This window comes from Schistocerca piceifrons, chromosome 2 (genome assembly GCF_021461385.2).
Source record: "Schistocerca piceifrons isolate TAMUIC-IGC-003096 chromosome 2, iqSchPice1.1, whole genome shotgun sequence".
NCBI classification, from domain to species: domain Eukaryota; kingdom Metazoa; phylum Arthropoda; class Insecta; order Orthoptera; family Acrididae; genus Schistocerca; species Schistocerca piceifrons.
Window position 1 is genome coordinate 445,404,425 of NC_060139.1, and position 24,209 is coordinate 445,428,633.

At 41.1% G+C, this 24,209-nt stretch overlaps 1 protein-coding gene across 1 annotated transcript in view; it reads left to right on the forward strand.

The window, feature by feature from the left end:
- Positions 1 to 647: 647 nt before the first annotated feature.
- The window catches only part of LOC124776974, a 36,974-nt gene continuing 13,412 nt past the window's right edge, over positions 648 to 24,209 (forward strand). Inside the window, exons 1-3 of the mRNA XM_047252216.1 lie at positions 648 to 906; positions 3,890 to 3,940; positions 17,984 to 18,103. Coding sequence (XP_047108172.1) covers positions 794 to 906; positions 3,890 to 3,940; positions 17,984 to 18,103 — 284 coding nt within the window. The 5' untranslated portion in view covers positions 648 to 793. The remainder of the gene's footprint in view (positions 907 to 3,889; positions 3,941 to 17,983; positions 18,104 to 24,209) is intronic.

Genomic DNA, 24,209 nt, shown 5'->3' on the forward strand with positions numbered 1-24,209 from the left:
ACTTATTTTTGAGACATTTAGTGTCTTGATGGAAGTCTGTGGAGTATTAACTACACTTACATCTGCCTGAGCCTCTTCCTTAGTTAACTGAGGTGGCAAGGCAAACCTGTTGTTTGTGCCAATGCCAATGATGAACTCTCAGATACTGTTCTCTTTCTGCGGCTACTGTTCCTTGCTATCCCTCCCCACTTGTCTTCGCCCTTCCTGCCCCTTAAGCTCATCAGTTCCTCCTTAGCACTATCCAGTTCAGCTTTAAGGGCTCTAATCATCCCTTCCTGTTCAGCTAGGAAAATAGTCACATTTTATGTTAAACAGTTACGAATATTTATAAATGATAAAGCCTACATTGCCAAAATTATTATGTGATGGGGTTAAAGTATCAAACACGTCTAATTTATTTCACAATGTTCTGTCCATTGTTTGACAGTGTTCCGTCCGTAGCTTTGACGGCTATGAAATACATGAACGAGCAAAATATTCAGATCCCCGCTACTCATATTGTATGAACTATCTTCGAAAATTTTCTCAAATTATTTTGTATTTAATTTGTAAATTGAAGTGCACGAATTGCTCAGTTTAGACTGTAGTGAGTAGTTATCTCTAACGCAATGATCGATGTGCTTAAGTTGTGTCATCCATGACAAGTGAGTTCTTCATGATAGTAGTATAGGAAGACCTTTGCTTGAATTAATTTTGAAGTTTCGAAGCGCGAATGTCAAATTGTGTTGACTGCTGTAAAAAAGTTGGGTTATGTTAAGTATTCAGTTAGCAGTAGACTTTCTCCCGCATTTCGATGGAGACTCCAGTTTTAACAAAAAATCAACAGAAGCGCACATTAGCAGGAAAGAAGAAACCACGTGAGAAGTGCCTCCGTAATGTGTTGATGAAACCCAAGATATTTACGAAGTAATTACTGCCACGTGTTCGTAAAGTATAACTTTTTTGTGTTTTAAATAGAGGGCTTTTTTGTGTTTTAAATAGAGGGATAGCACAGCGTCGTGTATAACTTCTAAACAATAACTGTACGTTAAGGTTACAATATACAGGTAAACAGAATGTAGGCACTTGTTTACTTCAACCAATTGACTCACATGTGGACAGGCGAATGTTGACAGTTCTGTAGTCAAGGTTAAGTGATGCGTATTAATTCTAACTATGTCAATGGGGGTGGGAGTGTACTTTATGTCCACATTTTGCATAGATTGTCATTCAGTCGCGTACTGGTATATTTGGCTACATTTAAAATTCTTAAAAAATATTTGTTGCAATGAAAGCTACCAAATTCTGAATGCGAATTTTCACAACGAGGTTAATGTGATATTCAGTATTGTACCCTACGTACACATCAGTATCTACTTAAAAAAATTGTTGTTAATCAAAGTCAACAAAAGTTTTAATTTTTCGAACTTTTTTTGTGTTCGTCATAAAGTGTGCCGCCGCCCTCTTGGTAGTGAACGTTATTAAATATGCGTTGTATTGTTAGGGTCAAATGTTTGATTTCTGATGTGAGAATTGAAGACCTCTTGGTTTAGTTACACCAGGGGAGGAATTGTAAATTCTCACAAAGTGAACCTAATCAAAATTTTCAACCAGTTACCAGTGTATGTTGGTCTATGGATCATTTCTTTTAATTAAGTGGCTAGCAGATTAGCCAGTTTATCACATTAAAGAATTCTTTGAGATGCACGAGGAGGATATTAGCATTTAACAAATTTTTTATACTTTATTGTATAATCAGTTGCTGTTTCTTTTGTATAGTTATGTGTTTATGTTTTTTTATAATTATGCAGTGATTATTGCACAGGGTTTATACTGTAGTCTGTTGCTGTTGTTGTTGTTGTTGTTGTGGTCTTCAGTCCTGATACTGGTTTGATGCAGCTCTCCATGCTACTCTATCCTGTGCAAGCTTCTTCATCTCCCAGTGCCTACTGCAACCTACATCCTTCTGAATCTGCTTAGTGTATTCATCTCTTGGACTCCCTCTACGATTTTTACCCTCCACGCTGCCCTCCAATGCTAAATTTGTGATCCCTTGATGCCTCAAAACATGTCCTACCAACCGATCCCTTCTTCTAGTCAAGTTGTGCCACAAACTTCTCTTCTCCCCAATACTATTCAATACCTCCTCATTAGTTATGTGATCAACCCATCTAATCTTCAGCATTCTTCTGTAGCACCACATTTCGAAAGCTTCTATTCTCTTCTTGTCCAAACTATTTATCGTCCATGTTTCACTTCCATACATGGCTACACTCCATACGAATACTTTCAGAAATGACTTCCTGACAATTAAATCTATACTCGATATTAACAAATTTCTCTTCTTCAGAAATGATTTCCTTGCCATTGCCAGTCTACATTTTATATCCTCTCTACTTCGACCATCATCAGTTATTTTACTCCCTAAATAGCAAAACTCCTTTACTACTTTAAGTGTCTCATTTCCTAATCTAATCCCCTCAGCATCACCCGATTTAACTTGACTACATTCCATTATCCTCTTATGCTTTTGTTGATGTTCATCTTATATCCTCCTTTCAAGACACTGTCCATTCTGTTCAACTGCTCTTCCAAGTCCTTTGCTGTCTCTGACAGAATTACAATGTCATCGGCGAACCTCAAAGTTTTTACTTCTTCTCCATGAATTTTAATACCTACTCCGAATTTTTCTTTTGTTTCCTTTACTGCTTGCTCAATATACAGATTGAATAACATCGGGGAGAGACTACAACCCTGTCTCTCTCCTTTCCCAACCACTGCTTCCCTTTCATGCCCCTCGACTCTTATAACTGCCATCTGGTTTCTGTACAAATTGTAAATAGCCTTTCGCTCCCTGTATTTTACCCCTGTCAACTTCAGTATTTGAAAAAGAGTATTCCAGTTAACGTTGTCAAAAGCTTTCTCTAAGTCTACAAATGCTAGAAACGTAGGTTTGCCTTTTCTTAATCTTTCTTCTAAGATAAGTCGTAAGGTTAGTATTGCCTCACGTGTTCCAACATTTCTACGGAATCCAAACTGATCTTCCCCGAGGTCCGCTTCTACCAGTTTTTCCATTCGTCTGTAAAGAATTCGCGTTAGTATTTTGCAGCTGTGACTTATTAAACTGATAGTTCGATAATTTTCACATCTGTCAACACCTGCTTTCTTTGGGATTGGAATTATTATATTTTTCTTGAAGTCTGTGGGTATTTCGCCTGTCTCATACATCTTGCTCACCAGATGGTAGAGTTTTGTCATGACTGGCTCTCCCAAGGCCATCAGTAGTTCTAATGGAATGTTGTCTACTTCCGAGGCCTTGTTTCGACTCAGGTCTTTCAGTGCTCTGTCAAACTCTTCACGCAGTATCTTATCTCCCATTTCATATTCATCTACATCCTCTTCCATTTCCATAATATTGTCTTCAAGTACATCGCCCTTGTATAAACCCTCTATATACTCCTTCCACCTTTCTGCCTTCCCTTCTTTGCTTAGAACTGGGTTGCCATCTGAGCTCTTGATATTCATACAAGTGGTTCTCTTCTCTCCAAAGGTCTCTTAGTCTGTTATAGTAACAAAAATTATTGTATTTTTTGTATCCATCCTATATTGTACTGCAATGATGAATCATATTTCATTGAAAAGTGATCAGTATGGAGTAAAAATTCGTGCTTCTTGACAAACTGCTAGTCAGTAAGCTTTAGAGTAAATGTTGTCACTCGAGGAGGCCAAGTCTAAGTGAACTTTGTGTTCACTTTTAGATTTTCCTTTCTTATTTCATGTATATGTCACAAAGATACCTAGACCTGCCCTTTAATGAAAAGTGTTTCTTGCTAATTTGTTATATAAAACAGTTCTGAGTTTTACGGTGTATGTAATGTAGGTACAAGTAAGTGGTATTTTCATTTTTCAGTTTGGTGGCCGATGAAGCTGTTGCTGAAAACATTTTCAAAACCCTGGAAAGGTATGTGCATATGATTTGATTTGATGTGTTTCGTGTTCCATAGGTCCATCTGTGTTGGATACACAAGGACGTGGAACAAGTCAGTTTTTTACAAATACAATCTTATAGCATATACAGAAATTTGAGTACGTAATTATATAAAAATTTATACAGTAAATTCTTTGGGCAGCAATACAGAAAAAGAAAATACATATTTTCTTAGAATCATTAAAACACTACAGAAAACAGATACAGAGCACGCACAGATACAGAGCAGGTTAAATAACATTCTTAGTGGCATTATGCCAACTTGTATTATATAATATTAAAATATTACAATTTATTTAGTTAAAAATTCATCTAGACTGTAAAAAGCTTTTTCTAGCAGAAATATTTTTATTGCTTTCTTAAACTTTCTCTTGTTATGAATCTCTGTCTTTATTTCGGGAGGAAGAGCATTGAAGAGTTTTGCTCCAGTGTAATGGACACCCTTTTGTGCCAAGCTCAAATTTCTGAGCTCGCTGTGTATGTTATTCTTCCTCCGTGTGCTATCCTCATGATAATTACTGTTTGGTTGAAATATCTCTCTATTTTTACAAACAAAACACATGAGAGAAAAAATATATTGGCATGTAGTTGTGTATATTTTAAGTTTACGAAAACTATTTCTACACGAGTCTCTTGGGCGCAATCCACATATAATTCTTAAAGCTCGCTTGTGTGCAATGAACACTTTCCTTGCTAATGGCTGGTTGCTCCAAAAAAACAATTCCGTACTCAATGAGAGAATGAAAATAGCCATAGTATGCCAGTTTTGCAGTGTTAGGTTCAACACATGTAGTGACAACCCGTAAAGCATAGGTGGCAGAGCTAAGCCTCTTACAGAGATCAATAATATGTGAAGACCAGTTCATTTTCTTGTCAATGTGCACTCCAAGAAATTTTGTTGTTTCCATTCTTACTATAGGTTGATTACCACGTGTCACACTTGTCTCTCTCTCTCTTTTTCTGTTTTTGTACAGAATTGAATAAAGCTGGTCTTACTGGAATTTAGTGAGAGATCATTCACCTTGAACCAATTAACAACATCTGAGAGTATGTGATTAATGAATTCCTCAAGATTGTTGTCTGTTCTACTGCTCATAAAAATTGTGGTATCATCAGCAAATAATGTAAATTTACACGGCAGGCTTGTACATGATGGTAGATCGTTCATAAAAATCAGGAATAATAGTGGCCCAAGAATTGAGCCCTGAGGCACTCCACATGTAATGGAACTCAATTCAGAATCTGAGGAAGTGTCACATACTCTACTATTCTACTATTCAAGACAACTTTTTGTTTTCTGTCTTGGAGGTACGACTGTAGCCAGTTGCCTGCAACACCACTTATTCCTACTAATTTTGCTTTTTGCAAGAGAATCTGGTGATGAACACAGTCAAACGCTTTGGATAAATCACAGAAGACACCAAGTGCTAGCATTGTTTCATTAAGGGTTTCTAGGACTTCATTTGCAAATGCGTAGACTGCGTCTTCTGTTGAACGGCCCTTTTGAAAGCCAAATTGGCTCTTGCTGAGAACTCCATTCTTCATGAGATGATGAGTAATTCTTACATGTTTTAGCTTTTCTAGAATTTTGGAGAAAACTGTCAGCAAAGAGAGAGGTCGATAGTTAGTTAGTTCAGCTTTATCGCCCTTTTTGTACAGGGGCTTCACAATGGCATACTTATGTCTACTGGGAACAACACCTTTCTGAAGGGAAGCATTGAAAATATGACAGAGAACGTCCCTTATCCATGCACAAGAATATTTCTGCAAATTACTAGATATATTATCAACCCCTGCAGAGTTCGTACTTTTTAGAGACATGATGATTTTTTGAATTTCTTCTACAGTGACAGAATTAAGGTGCATTTCTGAAATTGTGTTTGAATATACTGCTTGACAAAGAGTTACAGCTTCATCAACATTGGGCTTGCAACCAATCTGTTGAGTTACTGATCGGAAGTGTTTATTAAAAATCTCAGCCACCATTTTAGGGTTAGTTACTAGGGTACCTTCATATCTGATTTTATTTACATCTTCTTTGCTTGTTGTATCTCTTCCTGTTTCTTTTTTTTTTTTACAATGCTCCAAATTGTTTTTATTTTATTATTAGAATTATCTATTTTCTTCTCATAATGAAGGGCTTTTGATTTCCTTTTAGTTTCTTCAAAATTTTACAGTATAATCTATAGTGTTCCCATTTTTCTACATCTTTACAGAATCTTATTGCAGCATAAGTTTCCCTTTTGGTTTTACACCTTTCTATACTTTTTGCCATAGTGAATGTTTCTTACGTCCAACTGTATTGAGACACCATTTACCTAAGAACTGAAGAGTGATGAAGCAAAGTTCATGTTTTACACTTTTGACACACTGGAAATGAAGTGTTATGTGCAAGTTCTGGGTTGACAGAAGTGTCCAATCCCACGCGTCGGCTTTGACCCGTGACATAACGATGTTGTCGTGTGTGACGTCATGACGGCGTGGAGTTTGGTTTGTGAGTGTGGTGTGTTTCTAGATGTCATCGTGTTGTGGTTTGTTGTGCTCTCTGGTGGTACGTTCAGGGTTTTCGTTTGTGTGGTATAATGGGCTCAGTTTGCTTTTGCTCATTATGCAGAATTGTTAGTGTCTGCTGTGTTTGTAGTGGAATTTGTTTCAGTGAGTTAACGATTTTGTGTGAAGGTTAATTTAGTGTTGTTCACTGTACATCGTGTGGTAATTTTAGTAAAATTAATCAGTTGTTGTTTTTGTTCAGGAATAGATATGACAGATAAAATTAACAGTGCGCAGGTCAAGGGAAGTGTTCGATCCTAATTTATGGGATTGGGAGCTGCTGTTGAGCTACATAGGTCAAGGGAAGTGTCCGATTCCAGATGATATTGTGTTTAGTGGTATTTGGGGAGTTTTGTGATGTCGTTTTTTTTTCGTCTTTTTGTGTGGATTTGTATGGGGGTGGGTGTCTAAATTTGTTTATATTTAGTTAGCCCCCCCCCACTCAAAAACACCCTATTTCCCGCCCTTGTCCCATTAGTGTCATTAGGCTTTTTGTCGAAAGTGTGTGTGTGTTTGTTTTTCAATGTATTTTCGTCCTCCTAATGTGTACGTAACGACTTTATATGCGCCATATTGGAATCGTGGTTTATGGTCGTTTCCGCCATATTTGTGACGTCATGGGCCAAAGCAGACGGGTGGGATCGGACGCTTCCATATTTCCCAAGTTCTGCTCACGTGCTGTGAAAATCAGTTTATGGTTTCAAAATTAATTTCTTTGGATAACGGGGCTGAGTGAGTTACTCAAATGAAACTTTGAGTTGAAAAAAGGAGCAGCTAAAAAGTAAAGGGAAAAGTGAAGAATCTCGTGGTCATTGTTTTGCCGAGCAGGCAACACATGGGCTTCAGTGTCTCAGAGGTTTGAATAGCAACAGTGCATCCATTGTAAACCATTATGACAAGATTAATATAGCTATGAGGACATGGTGTTTGGCTGACAGAAACTCCAAACAAGTATACATGTGTTACTTCAGTGACCAGTTAAGACTGGGTGGATTGCAGGTAGATTACATTACTCCACAATAACAATCAAAACAGTAAGTGGACATTATAACAAAATTAAAAGTACAGCATTGAGTTGCAAACTAGGTAATTGCTGTTCTATCGCTAGAAAAGAATTTATCTTGAGAGTATGAAGGGTGTAATTTTAGGTCACTCAGCATTTTTGCTTTAAACAGCTTCACTAATTGTAACTGAGGCATTCCATTTTTGAAATTGTCATTTGGAAAATGATAAACCGAAACATGCATGCTGTTTACTGGGCACTGAATTGTCTGTTAAACACATGCCCGCCCACCCACACCACACACAGTAGTTTCCTGAAACCACTTTTTCACCATTTCCAGATTTCAGTTCAGGTAGCTAATCTAAGGATTGGAAAAGGGCGCAGGTCATCCCCGTTTTCAAGAAGGGACGTCGAACAGATGTGCAGAACTATAGACCTATATCTCTAACGTCGATCAGTTGCAGAATTTTGGAACACGTATTGTGTTCGAGTATAATGACTTTTCTGGAGACTAGAAATCTACTCTGTAGGAATCAGCATGGGTTTCGAAAAAGACGGTCATGTGAAACCCAGCTCGCGCTATTCGTCCACGAGACTCAGAGGGCCATAGACACTGGTTCACAGGTAGATGCCGTGTTTCTTGACTTCCGCAAGGCGTTCGATACAGTTCCCCACAGTCGTTTAATGAACAAAGTAAGAGCATATGGACTATCAGACCAATTGTGTGATTGGATTGAGGAGTTCCTAGATAACAGGACGCAGCATGTTATTCTCAATGGAGAGAAGTCTTCCGAAGTAAGAGTGATTTCAGGTGTGCCGCAGGGGAGTGTCATAGGACCGTTGCTATTCACAATATACATAAATGACCTGGTGGATGACATCGGAAGTTCACTGAGGCTTTTTGCAGATGATGCTGTGGTGTACCGAGAGGTTGTAACAATGGAAAATTGTATTGAAATGCAGGAGGATCTGCAGCGAATTGACGCATGGTGCAGGGAATGGCAATTGAATCTCAATGTAGACAAGTGTAATGTGCTGCGAATATACAGAAAGATAGATCCTTTATCATTTAGCTACAAAATAGCAGGTCAGCAACTGGAAGCAGTTAATACCATAAATTATCTGGGAGTACGCATTAGGAGTGATTTAAAATGGAATGATCATATAATGTTGATCGTCGGTAAAGCAGATGCCAGACTGAGATTCATTGGAAGAATCCTAAGGAAATGCAATCCGAAAACAAAGGAAGTAGGTTACAGTACGCTTGTTCGCCCACTGCTTGAATACTGCTCAGCAGTGTGGGATCCGTACCAGATAGGGTTGATAGAAGAGATAGAGAAGATCCAACGGAGAGCAGCACGCTTCGTTACAGGATCATTTAGTAATCGCGAAAGCGTTACGGAGATGATAGATAAACTCCAGTGGAAGACTCTGCAGGAGAGACGCTCAGTAGCTCGGTACGGGCTTTTATTGAAGTTTCGAGAACATACCTTCACCGAAGAGTCAACCAGTATATTGCTCCCTCCTACGTATATCTCGCGAAGAGACCATGAGGATAAAACCAGAGAGATTAGAGCCCACACAGAGGCATACCGACAGTCCTTCTTTCCACGAACAATACGAGACTGGAATAGAAGGGAGAACCGATAGAGGTACTGAAGGTACCCTCCGCCACACACCGTCAGGTGGCTTGCGGAGTATGGACGTAGATGTAGATGTAGATGTACACAGAACAAATCTGGCCTCACTATTTTTTTAAAGTATGGTGGTACTGAGGCACTACACATAGTGCAAATCTGGAGCATTTTTACAGTACTTTCAGTTCTTTTTCTGCATGAATGTTCATGACCTGCCCCTTGTAGGGTAGCACGACAAAGCATCCTCGCCAAGAAAACGAACCTACACCAGGTCCACCTTCAAGCTCCAACAACCTACCAAATTTAATAGACAATGTATTAAAAGATCAAGGCTTGTCCATTTGACCCCCCCCCCCCCCCCAGGGGGTCCACAACTCTTTTGTGGACACGTGCGTAGCGAGCACGGGACCCCGAGCTAATGTGGCCTTCCTTCTTTTCCGGGCTGCATACCCCCCCTTTCCGTATCCTTCCCCATCCCCCATCTTCGCCCCCCCCCCCCCCCCCCCCCCTCACCTCTGGATCTTTCCTTCCCTTTCTCCCCCTATGGGAGTATGGTTTGTGCCTACGTCCGGAGACGGACGCTTGTAAATGTACCGCACTCTTCGCCTTCCTTGCTTGTATGTCTTCATCTTTTTTCGTCCTTCTCTTTTCCTTACCTCTTCTCTTTACCCTTTTCTCCGCTGCGGCGTTTGAGACCTCTCTTCTTTCCTTTCCCTGTCTCTTTCTTCCTCCCTGTGCGTGTCTGAAGGCCGACCCACGCACTTCCATGCGTAGCCGGTGACGGGGTAACGCGTAATTCCCCGCCCCGGGTAGACAGGTAGGACACGTACGTACCCCTTGGTAACGGCCAGGCCCAGGGAGGGGTGATTACCCGAGCTGATACCTTCCGAAGGTGCCAATTGGTCCCTCCGTCCGTTTGTCGGGAGGTGTGACCTGAGGTGTGAACAATCACCTAAGGCGGGTGTGCCCTCGGTGAGGGCCCCCACAAGGAAGGAGCGCGCCATCGGAGACGCCGGTAATCATGGGGGATTCTTCCGCAATGGTTTCCTCACCTTCCACTATGTCTGCTCATAAACGTAAGTTCACTGAGTCTCAGCCACAGACGGTTCTTCCATCGTTGCCACAGTTCCTTGTTGTTTCTCGGTCTGACGAAGGTCACGACTTTTCCACGGTCAACCCTTTCATTATTCAGAAAGGTGTCGACGCAATTGCGGGTCCTGTAAAGTCTTGTTCCAGATTACGGAATGGCACCCTGTTGTTGGAAACACACAGTGACCTCCAGGCTCAAAAATTGCTGCGTACTTCTCTGCTCCACACCTTCCCTGTCCGGGTGGAACCGCACCGTACCTTAAATTCCTCGCGTGGAGTCGTTTATACACGCTCCCTCGATGGATTGTCTGACGAAGAAATTCAGCACTACCTGTCTGACCAGGGCGTCACAGCTGTTCATCGGGTTATGAAAAGGGTTGACTCGAACATCATTCCAACCCGCACTCTCTTCTTGACATTTGACAAAGTTCAACTCCCATCAAAAATCAAAGCAGGCTATGAGATAATTTCCGTTCGCCCTTATGTCCCAAACCCTACGCGTTGCTATCGATGTCAGAGGTTCAATCACACCAGCCAGTCCTGTTCCAATCCGGCCAAATGTGTTACGTGTGGCAAGGATGCCCATGAGGGTGCTTGTCCACCTCCATCCCCTCGCTGCATCAACTGTATGGGTGACCACGCTGCTTCCTCTCGAGATTGCCCCGTTTTTAAGGACGAAAAACTCATCCAGGAAATAAGAGTGAAGGAAAAGGTGTCGACCTTTGCTGCTCGAAAGTTACTCGCCAGTCGACAGCCCACTGTGCCTCAGAAAGGAAAATACAGCACTGTCCTTGCTTCTCCTCGGCCAACAAAGGAGGCGGCCACACAGACTTGCGACCTCACCTTTAGTACCACGGTCGTCAGATCGCCCGTTCAACCTCACCACTTTCGCCTGCCCACTCAATGGCTCACCCTTCGTCGGGTTCTGCTAAATCTCGAGCCCAAAAGTCAGACGCCAAGTCTTCAAAAAAAGAGCATTCTCGTGAAGAGTTTTTACGTACCGCAACTTCACAACCATCGGTTCCTCCTTCATCTAAACATCATACTTCCAAGAAGGCTACGAAGAAACACAGTTCCTCTCCTTCTCCGCCAAGGCGTGTCCCATCTACAGCACCACCTGGCGGAAATCGCCCTCGGCTGTCTTCTGTGTCGCCGAGGCGCACTGCTGGTGGCCGGTCAACTGGCCGATCGTTGGTGGCTGGAGCTGCTCCTGACCAACCTATGGATCAGGATCTTCTGCCTTCGACTGAATGCCATTCCATGCTGTCGGTCGCAAGCTCTGAGCAGTCGTTGAGTTGACAGCACCCTTGGTCACGTTCCTCCATTTTCTGTTCACCCTATATCCATTATCCACTGGAATATCCGCGGCATTCGAGCCAATCGGGATGAATTGTCGATCCTCTTACGATCCTACTCGCCGGTCATCTTCTGTCTTCAGGAAACAAAGCTGCGTCCCCATGACCGCTTTGTTCTCCCTCATTTTCAGTCCGTCCGATATGACCTCCCCTCTGTTGAAGGCACTCCAGCCCATGGAGGACTCATGATTCTGCTCCACGATACTCTCCATTATCACCCAATCCCCTTAAACAGTTCCTTCCAAGCTGTCGCCGTCCGTCTTTCCCTTTCTGGATACACGTTCTCTCTTTGTACGGTATACATTCCATCGTCCACACCAATGGCACGAGCTGATCTCCTTCATCTTCTTGGTCAGCTTCCACCCCCCTATTTGCTGGTTGGGGACTTCAGTGCCCACCACCCGATTTGGGGATCTCCACATCCTTGTCCAAGTGGCTCACTATTGCTAGACGTCTTCCACCAAGCGGATCTAGTCTGCCTCAACACTGGGGTCCCCACATTTTTGTCTGCCTCCACGACAAATTTATCTCATTTGGACCTTGCGGTCGGTACTGTTCCGCTAACTCGGCGCTTCGAATGGTTCGCCCTTGATGATACACACTCGAGTGACCACTTTCCATGTGTTCTTAGACTGCAGCCTCAACTGCAATATATGCGCTCGCGACGCTGGAAGTTTGCCCAAGCTGATTGGACACTTTTTTCATCTCTAGCGACATTCGATGACCGTCGCTTTCCCAGCGTCGACGATGAGGTCACACATATTACCGACGTTATTCTCACAGCTGCGGAACGTTCAATACCACGCACCTCCGCATTGCCCCGGCGCCCCCCAGTTCCTTGGTGGAACGAGGCATGCCGTGACGCAATACGTGAGCGGCGACATGCTCTTCGCATTTTCCGTCACCATCCAACTTTGGCAAGCTGTATCCGATATAAGCAGCTCCGTGCGCGATGCCGTCGCGTCATCCGCAATAGCAAGAAGGCAAGCTGGAAATTCTTTATTAGCTCATTTAACACCTTCACTCCCTCCTCGGAAGTTTGGAGTCGGCTTCGACGGTTCTCAGGCGCGCCTAGTTTCTCCCCGGTCTCTGGGCTCACTGTCGCGCATGATACCTTAGTGGACCCCGTCGCAATTTCTAACTCATTGGGTCAGCACTTTGCTGAGATTTCGAGCTCTTCAAATTACCCGCCAGCGTTTCTCCCGAAGAAACGTGCAGCGGAAGTGCGACATCTTGCTTTCTCCTCTCAAAATCGCGAAAGCTACAATACTGTTTTCTCCATGTGGGAACTCCAACATGCCCTCTCTTCTTCTCGCTCCTCCGCCCCAGGACCGGATGGTATCCATGTCCAAATGTTGTTGCATTTATCAACCCATAGCCTGCGTTACCTCCTTCGCCTTTACAATCGAATTTGGACCGACAGTACCTTTCCCAGGCGATGGCGGGAAGCTATTGTCGTTCCCGTTCCGAAACCTGGAAAGGACAAACATCTCCCCTCTAGCTATCGTCCCATTTCTCTCACGAGTAGTGTCTGTAAGGTTTTGGAGCGTATGGTGAATTACCGTTTAGCTTGGTGGCTGGAATCCCGCAGTCTTTTAACACCAGCCCAATGCGGATTCCGAAAGCATCGTTCTGCCGTTGACCATCTTGTTGCTCTCTCCACTTATATCATGAACAATTTTCTCCGGAAACGCCAAACGGTAGCAATATTTTTTGATCTGGAGAGAGCATACGGTACCTGTTGGAGGACAGGCATCCTCCGCACACTGTTCTCTTGGGGCTTTCGAGGCCGGCTGCCCCTTTTTCTTCGCGAATTTATGGCAGAGCGCACATTTAGGGTGCGGGTGAACACTACTCTCTCCCGTACTTTCTCCCAAGAAAACGGGGTACTCCAGGGCTCCGTGCTGAGTGTTGTACTGTTTGCCATCGCCATTAATCCAATTATGGATTGTCTCCTTCCTGATGTCTCGGGCTCCCTCTTTGTGGACGATTTTGCGATCTACTACAGCTCTCAACGGACCAGCCTGCTTGAAAGACGTCTTCAAGGATGTCTCGATTGCCTCCACTCGTGGAGCATCGAAACCGGCTTCCGTTTCTCACCCAGTAAGACTGTTTGTGTTAATTTTTGGCGACGTAAGGAGTTTCTTCCGCCCTCCTTACATCTAGGTCCTGTCAACCTTCCGTTTTCCGACGTCGCTAAATTCTTGGGTCTTATGTTTGACAGAAAACTGTGCTGGTCCTCCCACGTTTCCTATCTTTCGGCTCGCTGTCTGCGTTCCCTTAACACCCTCCGTGTCCTGAATGGTACCTCCTGGGGAGCGGACCGAGTGGTCCTTCTCCGCCTCTATCGCGCCTTAGTGCGCTCGAAATTGGATTATGGAAGCATAGTCTACTCCTCTGCTCGGCCGTCTATTCTTCGGCGTCTCGACTCTATCCACCACCGTGGATTACGTTTAGTGTCTGGAGCTTTTTACACCAGCCCTGTGGAAAGCCTTTATGCTGAGACTGCTGAACCTCCGCTGTCCAATCGGCGGGCAGTCCTTCTGAGTCGTTATGCTAGCCATCTGTCTTCCATGCCTGCTAATCCAGCCCATGACCTTTTTTTCGACACCTCCTTTGATGTCGGGTATGCAGGCCGCTCCTCCTCCCTACTACCCCCGGGAGTCCGCTTCCGTCAACTGCTCCATTCTCTTTCCTTCCGCTTTCCTAAAACCTTCTTGACAACTTGGGGTACAGCACCACCTTGGCTCCGTCCCCAGATCGACTTGCTCAGAGACCTATGTCAATTTCCCAAGGATGGTACCCCTACACTTGTCTACCGTCGGGTATTTGCTGCTCTATGTGCACAAATGACGGAAGCCACATTTATTTACACCGGCGGCTCGAAAACATCGTTAGGTGTAGGGAGTGCCTATATTGTTGGCGACACCCCAAATCACTTTCGGTTTCCCGACCAGTGTTCGGTTTATACTGCGGAGCTTTACGCTGTTCTCCAGGCTGTCCACTACATCCGCCGCCATCAGCGGATACAGTACGTAATCTGCTCAGATTCTCTCAGCTCTCTCCTAAGTCTCCAAGCTCTTTACCCTGTGCACCCTCTGGTCCACCGGATTCAGGACTGTCTGCGCTTGCTCCACCTGGGGGGCGTCTCAGTGGCGTTCCTCTGGCTCCCGGGACACGCTGGTATCTGTGGGAATGAGGCGGCCGATATAGCGGCCAAGGCTGCAGTCTCTCTTCCTCGGCCAGCTATTCAGTCTCTTCCGTTTACCGATCTACGGAGCGGTTTATGTCGCCAAGTTGCTCATTTATGGCATGCGCATTGGTCAACGGTTCCCCATAATAAATTGCGGGAAGTGAAAGCCCTTCCTTGCGCTTGGACCTCTTCCTCCCGAACGCGTCGTCGGGAGGAGGTAATTTTAGCTAGACTCCGGATAGGGCACTGTGTTTTTAGCCATCGACATCTTTTAAGCGGTGATCCTCCCCCACTCTGTCCCCGCTGCTCTCAGCTGTGGACGGTCAGACACCTTTTAATTGAATGCCCCTATTTTAATCCGTTACGCTCCCATCTACAGCTATCGCCTGATCTATCGTTGATTTTAGCAGATGACACGCGCTCAGCTGACCGCGTTCTACAGTTTATTAGTGACAGTGAAATGACGTCAGTCATTTGATTTTTTTTTTTGGGGACAACCAACCCCTTTCTATAGTGGATTTTTAAGCATTCCTTCTGCCTTTAGTTTCTCAAATTTTATGACTTTGTTCCCCTTGCTGCTGATTTTAAATTTCGTTTTTTCCTGTTTCCTACGTCACGGGCTGGGCGCTAATGACCATAGAAGTTTTGCGCCCTAAAACCACAAAAACAAAAAAAAAACAAAAAAACCTTGTCCATTTGATGTATTAAACACTGTTGTATATTCTGACTACCCAACTCTATTAGTGAAGCGTGTTTTGAAATAACACCTGCACCATCCATTTCGTCTGTTGCAATAGTGGATTATGTGGATATGCTCTGAATTGGTGTCCGATTTTTCGGCAAGGATGAAGAGAAATCTGTTCCTTTGACCTTGTTTGCAAAAGAATCTTCTGCAGTTTGTCATGTCTTTATAACACTTCGAGTATTGGTTTTGGATGAACACAGCGTGTCCAATCTAATTCTCTTAATTGGATGGACAAGTAATTAATGATGATGTCTGAAGTGACTTTTCCCATTCCCCATTCAGTTTACTGTAAAGTTTGTAGGAGGTCAACTGTATATTTTTCAAAGTGAGAACATAACCATAAAATGATTTGAAACATTCTTGTGGACCCTCAAATTTATAATTTTAACAAGTAGACTTACAGTTTCTGTTTCATCTACGGTTGATCCATCAGTTTCATCATTGTCACTTATAGCAGATACACAGTAGAGCACTGAATGTTCTTGGGAGTAAAAATTATGTAATAATGTACTTGAGCCATATATTATTGTCAAATTAAGATAAAGTCAACAACAGGTCAAAGCTGTTAAATCATTTGCTTTATTTCTAGCTTTTCAAATGTAATACTGTGACATGGCATACTCATTTTGCACTTCATAGTTTACTAAGATGGAACTTGGCTCATTTCGCCATTTGGGAATTTTTTTATCAGTATCTACTATGACTGAAATTGTTTTTTATTTTTTTTCCCCAAATGTTTGCATGGTTGATTTCTGAGGATACTATTCACCAACTTTTTCATTTTGTAGCTCAGTATTGTACAATGGTTTAATTCCTTTAGGTGTATCTGTAGTTTTAACAATTTCATTTGTTTTTAGCTGCAGTTAACTGTCTTCTGTTCACCCGCTTGTTGTTTACTTTGTGGTAGTCTATTTATGCTTTTTGGAGAATTTTCTTCAGTCTGCTTGTTGATGTCTGTATTTGGTATATTTTCTATCATGGATTTTGTTTCACTGTTACACATGCGATTTGCACTAGCAGTGGAAGTCACTGTAGCCACATTTTTGTTGTCGTCATCATAATCTTGATCACTATTTTCCATAGGAAAATTACTTGTCAAAGATGGAAGTACACTTTCCAGAGTCCCTACTTTTTGCTTGATCAAAGGTTTTGAAGCACTTCACTGAACATAACATTTTCACTTTTGTTGTTTGCAGTAGTTTCAGTATTTGACTCCTGATTTTTGTTTGCTTGTTTGTCTAATTACTTTTGTTGTGCAGTTAACACTGATTAAATTCTCACCTGCCAAGATTGCTCCCACATTAACAGTGTCAGAAGTGTGTTGTGTAGCACATTGGTTTCACAGTGAGCCTTACAGTGATTTCCAGGAGGAGTTCTCAGTTGAGGTGTACATTTTTTCTGTCAGCTGTTCCTGTGTTTAACAATGTTTATCACAGTAGTTTCTCTCAGGTGTCTGCTATAATGTCTAAGTTTGCTACTGATTCAAGTGTGTTCAAGTACTTAGGCTCAGCGTGATCTTGGATTCAGCATGCTCCACATAGCTTACTAGACCATGTTATGTTGACCTGCAGCTTATATACCATCTTGTAACTTTCACAATCAGAGACCACTTGCTTAACATGATACTGTAACCTACAAAATGTATTCCACAAAATAACTTGGTCACCGTCTTTCACTTTTATTTTACAGCGTATAGAAAGAAATTAACATTCAACAAGAGCTATCTTACCTATGTACTCAAATACTGAAGTAAATGGAGTGAATGCCTCATCTGTAAACCAAAATAATGTTTGTCAAATTGTTGCATCTAAATTGCAGAAAATTATGGAAAAGCAGGGAAACAATTTTTATTTTCTTAAGCGTTCGAAGATGTTAATAACAAGAACATCTCCCATACTCCCAGTGGTGTCTCAATACTTTGATAGTTAAAAAACAAAAGATACAACACAGTTGCAGTACTGTGAAAAGGGGAATTGCTACTCACCATATAAAATCGAGGGTGAGTTGCAGACGGGGGCAACAGGTCTTCTAACGTAGGGGGGGAAACACACACACACACACACACACACACACACACACACACACACACACGTTATCTCAATGATAACTGGCCATTGAGACCAGGCTCAGTGACCAGAGACAGTGGTCTGTGTGTGTGTGTGTGTGTGTGTGTGTGTGTGTGTGTGTGTTTGTGTTCTACTTTAGAAGATGGCCTTTTGGCCAAAAGCTCAGTTGTATAATAGCACTCCTTTTGTTGTTTCCGTATTTGACTCAACATCTTTATACGGTGAGTAGCAGTGTACCCTTTTCGTAATACTGTCATTTTTCCGTCCTGAATTTTCTGTTATTTTATATTTGCAATACTAGTTAATGACATCACTGGTCAAAGCCAAAGTCTTGTATATTGGAATAAATTGACACCTTCTGTTGCATTCATTTTTCAGCACAATTAATGAAAGTGAAGAACAAATAATATCTGATGTCAAAACCAGTAAATGTGATAATCCCAAGAGAAAAACAGAAAAAAATAAAAGGCAAAGAGTGCTCAAAGAGAAAGGACTGAGGTAACATACATTACAAAGTGTTTGTGTAACTTACTTCATTGAAATTGTATGTTGCCTCTTAAATATACTTGGAAACCAGATATATTCAGATAATTTCATACATAAATTTTAACCTTGCTACGCATTTGCTTGTGTGTAAAACCCACTAGACTGTTTCTCATTGCTGTCAGTTACAGATGCTAAATACAGAGTCAAAATGTGTGTTCATAAAAATCGATTTTTGTAAAATAAACAGCAGCATAATTACAGCCAGCGCCAATGGAAATCCAGATCCAAATCTCGTAGATATTTTTGCCAAAATTAAATGCGAATTTCAAGTGATCAACTTGCTGTTTACATATCTTCATTCCTGAAGCACTTGTAACAAGTTGTCTCCTTAGGTTTGGTTGATAGAGCATGAAGATGGATAAACTTAAGCATGCACACTGAACTGGAGACGTGTGTCTGTTACTCAATATCATAATATGTACTGTATAATATACCAAAAAGATTTTTAAGAAACTTAGTGGCTATGGAATAGCAGCTGATAAACTTTCTAAATACAAAAAACAGGAAAGAATTGAATCCAATACACTATAGTGATGTTATCTATATGATAATATGAAACTGCTGTAAGGTCTTAATTGGGAAGGTCTCAAAATAAAAAAATAAAAAAGTTTTGGACATAAATTTTTCTTAGAAAATTGTGGTCTCCTGATTTGTTTGTGTTATTTCTTATTAGCTGAAAATGACCCAAAATAATGTGCTGGCAGCCACTTCAGACACGCGTATCAGCATAAACACTACTGCCGCACTTCAACATTCTGTTTGGTAAATTCAGGAACATTCTACCCAGGCATGGCCACATCAACACTCAGTTCCCAGCTGCTCCACTGACTTTCCATAATAAATCCACTGGTGTGATGCTCTCTTTTGCACCAGTATCTTTGAATCCAATCCAGACCCAAACCAAAACCTTCATTGGTGGGGACTGGAGGGCTACCATATCATGTTAACCCCAAGGGGTTTTAGGGGTGGGTTGTGAAGTTATAATGGCATGCATGGCAAACCACATTACATTTATTATATATATTGACATTCTGTGTTTTGATCAAGATTCATTTCATTTGATTAATTTAGCACTATTTTTCATTGCATGTATACTGTTTCTATGATAGAGCAATCATCATAAATACTGAAACAATAGCTGTACCTGGCCACACTTTGCTGTGGTTTAGTCTGCTTGAATAGCACAGGATATCCACAGGAATTGGAAATACGCCATAATCTCCTTCTCTCCCCAGTCTTTGTCCATCCCGCCCTCCTCCTCTCTTTGTCCATCTTTCTCCTTCTTCCCCCTATCTCTGCCCGTCACCTCCCCCCCCCCCTCTCTGTCCATCTCCTCCTCCCTACCTCTCTCCTCTGTCTGTCTTCTCCTCCCCCTCTCTATTCATCTCCTCCTGCCCCCTCTGTGTGTCTGTCTCCTTCTCTTCCCACCTCTCAGTCCATCTCCTCTTCCACCTCTCTCTGACCTTGAGCCTTATTTAATGTTATTGCAAATCCACATTCTGTAGTAGTATTCTACTCATAAACCAATGCGCCGTAAATACAACTTCTCTGTTTGCTAACATTTCACTATTTGCAAATATATAAATAAAAGTGTATAGTCTATATCATCCAAACATTTATTACAGTAATGTTTAAAATTTTGAAGAAATTTGGAAAGGTCCATTTCAGATTTTTGGGAATGATTTACATATTTATATGTTGCATGTATTAAAGATACACATGTACTAAAGAACTAGCTGCCTAAAACCACACTGATTTTAGAATTCAACATTGTGTCAAAATTTCAAACAATTGTTCAAGAACTTTTGGAGATTAATGATTGTGAACAATACAAAATTTAAGTTTTTGTGATGTTTCCCCTTTATTATGTATATATTAAAACACTTGAGTATTTGAATGCAATGTTGTGTCAAAATTTCAAAGCAATCCATGAAGAACTTTTGGATATACACAATTTTGAACAAAGGAACATTCACATTTTTATTTATATAGATTTCCGTGTAGTCCATAGTTGCATAGTAGCAGTAAAAATTATCCTACGAGGTTCATCATGAAGTGTGATATTCTTTTCTTAAAAAAAATAAATAAATAAAAAAAATAAAAAAAGAGTTTTGTTTCTCAAAATGTGCATAATATATCATTTGTGGTGTGGCAACACTGCAGGATTAAGAGAAGGTAATGTTTTCAGCTTCCCCAAAGACTCAAAAGCAGAATAGATAGTTTAAGTCATATCTGAATCTTCTTCTGATTACCAAAGCTTCAGAGTTCGAATCTCAGCAGTTGCAGTGTGTATAACTTTTAATGTTTGCCTCTATAAGTTTAATTACTACATTTGAATTTATTTTTAGCTCAAACCTCAGCACACTATCCATCCTCTCTTCTCTCTGTATTCACCACACAAAAGATACTGCATAATACAGATTTCAGTACTACTATAAACACAGTAGCATAGTTCATCACAATGAAAAATACAGAAAGCATTTACATCAATTCGGAATGGTGAACTTTGGGAGAGGAGGACACTTTAATTACATCGTAATAGGGATTAATGAAGTAAAATTTCAGTGTTCAATAAGAACATTTATACTGTGCAGTTGTTGGTATCCATAAGACACATCAGATCATTATCATCGCCACCACCATTAGTCATTTTACTCATTGCTGAGTGTTGTGACTTCATTTCTTAATTCACTTCTGAAGTAACTGAATCTTTGGCCAGCTTATCCATCCAAAGCAATGTTCACCTCTTCTTAGTATAATGTGAAGAGGTAGGCCAGTACTCTTCTTCACTTTTAAAATAAGTCTGAGTCGCAATAAAAGACAGACATGTTTAATAACTAATGTGCTGAAAATAAAATAGTACAAATTGCCAGTGAAGTTGGAAAACAAGGTAGTGAGTTACAATTTGTCAGCTGAGTATTTGAGTAAATGGAGCGCAAAAGGGATCAACAGGTCATTAAAAGTGCTGGAGTGCTTTTGAGAGACTAAATTGTGTCTACTATTAATTACTAGTTCGGATTCGAGGCAGTGAGAAGTGGACTTCCTATGTGCACTGGAGAGGAGCTTGTTGCGAATTACTAGGGTAGACTGGAAGACAAAAAAAATCGACCAGGGCAACTTTACAATGGCCGATGAAAATATTAGTAATCGTTAGCACTTCTACAAGGCACAACAGAAGCTTCCTTAATGCTGTAGCATTTCATGTTGTTGACAATGACACGCTGATGTCGTGTTTGCTAGTAAGTTTACATTGCAGTCACGAAGATGGCCAGAAATGGTGTGCGTGTTTATTCATTATATTCCAGTGAAAAACTGTATTAATTGACTTCCACAAATTAAGGAACACATCTTCAGCATATTCATCCCTTTTTTTTTCTTTTACCACCAGACAGTCCTTTCCATAGAATATGAAGTATTTTTAGATAGATTGGAAGTCCAGTAATATAAAGAAAAGAAGTGAACTGTTGCCAGTTAAGTCAAGAGAGGCAATACTGACCCTACGACTTATCTTAGAAAATAGATTAAGGAAAGGCAAACCTACATTTCTAGCTGTTAACAAAATAATAATATCACAGATGGATAGGTCAGAAATGTTAGAAGAGCTTGTGCAGAAGTTTGAAGGCTTTAAGACTTTAATCGCCATTGACGTAATAGATGGCTTCTAGGAAGTACCCTCACTGAAAGTTGCAGAAAGTATACTGCATTATTATATGAGGAAGAAATTATCACTTTATAGTCCTGCTATTTGGCTCAAAGATTTTCACTTTCACTTTCATTTGAGTCAGTTGCTAGGGGAGGAACTTTTGGACAAAATTAATATACACATTTGATCTGTTAACTGCTGCAATGAACTGGAAAGACCATAACAAAATATTGTATCAAGTATAGTCTGTATTTGAAGAGAATAATATCAGTGTGAACCTAGACAATTGGCCAACGAGAAATTAAATTTCAAGGGAACATCATCTCAATTGAGGGTATTAAGCCAAACCCAAAAAAGTTATAAGCAACTAGGAATTTTCCACAGCCTAAGAGCAAATAGCAAATTAAAGCTGTTTTCGGTTTAACCAGTTTCTGTCGCAAACTTGCAGGTAATCAAGTACGTAATTAAAATGAATTAACGAAGAAAAATGCCATTTGGATATTGACTGATGACACTGAGCAGGAATTTCAGAAAATCGAAGAAGAATTATGAAATAGTATTGTTTTAGCACATCCTGATCTAAATGTACCTTTTTGTATTTTTTTGTGACAGTTGAGAATATGGCCTTGGTGCACGTCTGTGTTAGTTCGGTGAAATGGGGTACAATGGAAAGAAAGACTTTCAGTTTTCCAGTCAGCATTCTGAATAAGTGGGACTGGAGATAATTAGTGACGGAAAAGGATCTGCTGGCAATAGTACAGGAAACTAACAAGTTTAGGTGCTATGTTATGGGAAAAAGTGGGAGTATTTACCGACCATAAGACACTGTCATTCCTAATGTATTGTAGGTTAACGAACAGCAGATTAACGCAATGGGAGTTAAGTCTTAAGGAATATGAGTTTATGAATAAATATCTACCAGCAGAAAGTAAGACGGTTGCAGAGGCACTATCCAGGCTGCTGATGGGAGTGGATAGTGTGGAATTCAATGATATAGGACAGAAAGAAGTTTCCGTGCTATATTTAACAAAAGTAAAGTATGAGGATAGGTTAAAGAACTTTCTAAAGAACATTAGGAGAGAACAGAATAGAGGTGATACAGTAAAAATGATTAAAGCAAAATGGAATAGGAAGACTAATGACACAGTGATAAAATACTATGTAACACATGAAATAGTACTTTATCGTAGAGCAAATCCTAACAAACAGGAGTAGAAAGTGTATTGGCCAGAACACAGAGTTGAAGTGTTAGTATGGTTCATGCATTTCACTTATGCACACTTTAGTGTGAAAAAATGCACGGATAAGCTGAAAGAGCACTGTTACTTCAAGAACATGGAGAAAATAAAGGTTCAAATGGCTCTGAGCACTATGGGACTTAACTTCTGAGGTCATCAGCCCCCTAGAACTTAGAACTACTTAAACCTAACTAACCTAAGGACATCACACACATCCATGCCCAAGGCAGGATTCGAACCTGCAACCATATCGATCGCGCAGCCCCAGACTGTAGCGCCTAGAAGCGCTCGGTCACCCGGCCGGCGGAGAAAAGAATGGGTCACCGTTGACTTACGTGGTCCTGTTCCAACAACAGATTGCAGATACAGGTACATCTTTACTGTTTTGGACACACTGTCGATGCACATGAAGCTATTTGCGCTAAGCAGATGTAGAGGGAAACAGGTGTCTGAGAAAATTAAAAAAGTTTAAATTATGGAATTCAGGAAACCGGAGAAGATTATTAGCGACATTGGTACGCAGTTTACTTTGGAGTGCTGGAAAAACATGCTGTGGCAATTAGATATAAAACCGATTTACATTTCCAAGTACCACCCACAGTGAAATCCTTTCAAAAGAATCAGGAGGGAACTGAACGGACTATTTAAGAATTATTGCTCGAAGAAACATCATACCTACATAGATATTTGTCATTTTTGTTGCTGTTATTATTGTTGTTTTGGTGGTGGTGGTGTTGGTGGTGGTGGTAGTGGTCTTCAGTTAAAGACTGATTGACGCAGCTCTCCAGTCTACTTTATCCTGTGCAAACCTCTTCACATCTGAATAACTATTGCAACCTACATCCTTCCAAATCTGTGTACTGTTACCCTGTATGCACCTGATTGGAAGTCCTGTTCCTCCTACCTCCAAACTTATAATTCAAACTGTATCTAACTTCAGACTATCCATTTCCCCTTTCGAATTTTCTAACCTACATGCCCAATTATTGGAGCCAAGATTCCACACTCCAACTTCTAGAATGCCAGTTTTGTTCCTCCTGATGATGACAGCCTCCTGAGTAGTCCCCACCTAGAGATCTGAATGGGGAATTGTTTTATCTCTGGAATACATCAACCCAAAAGGATCCCATCATCATTTAACCATGTAGTAGAACTGCATGTCCACAGGAAAAGTTAT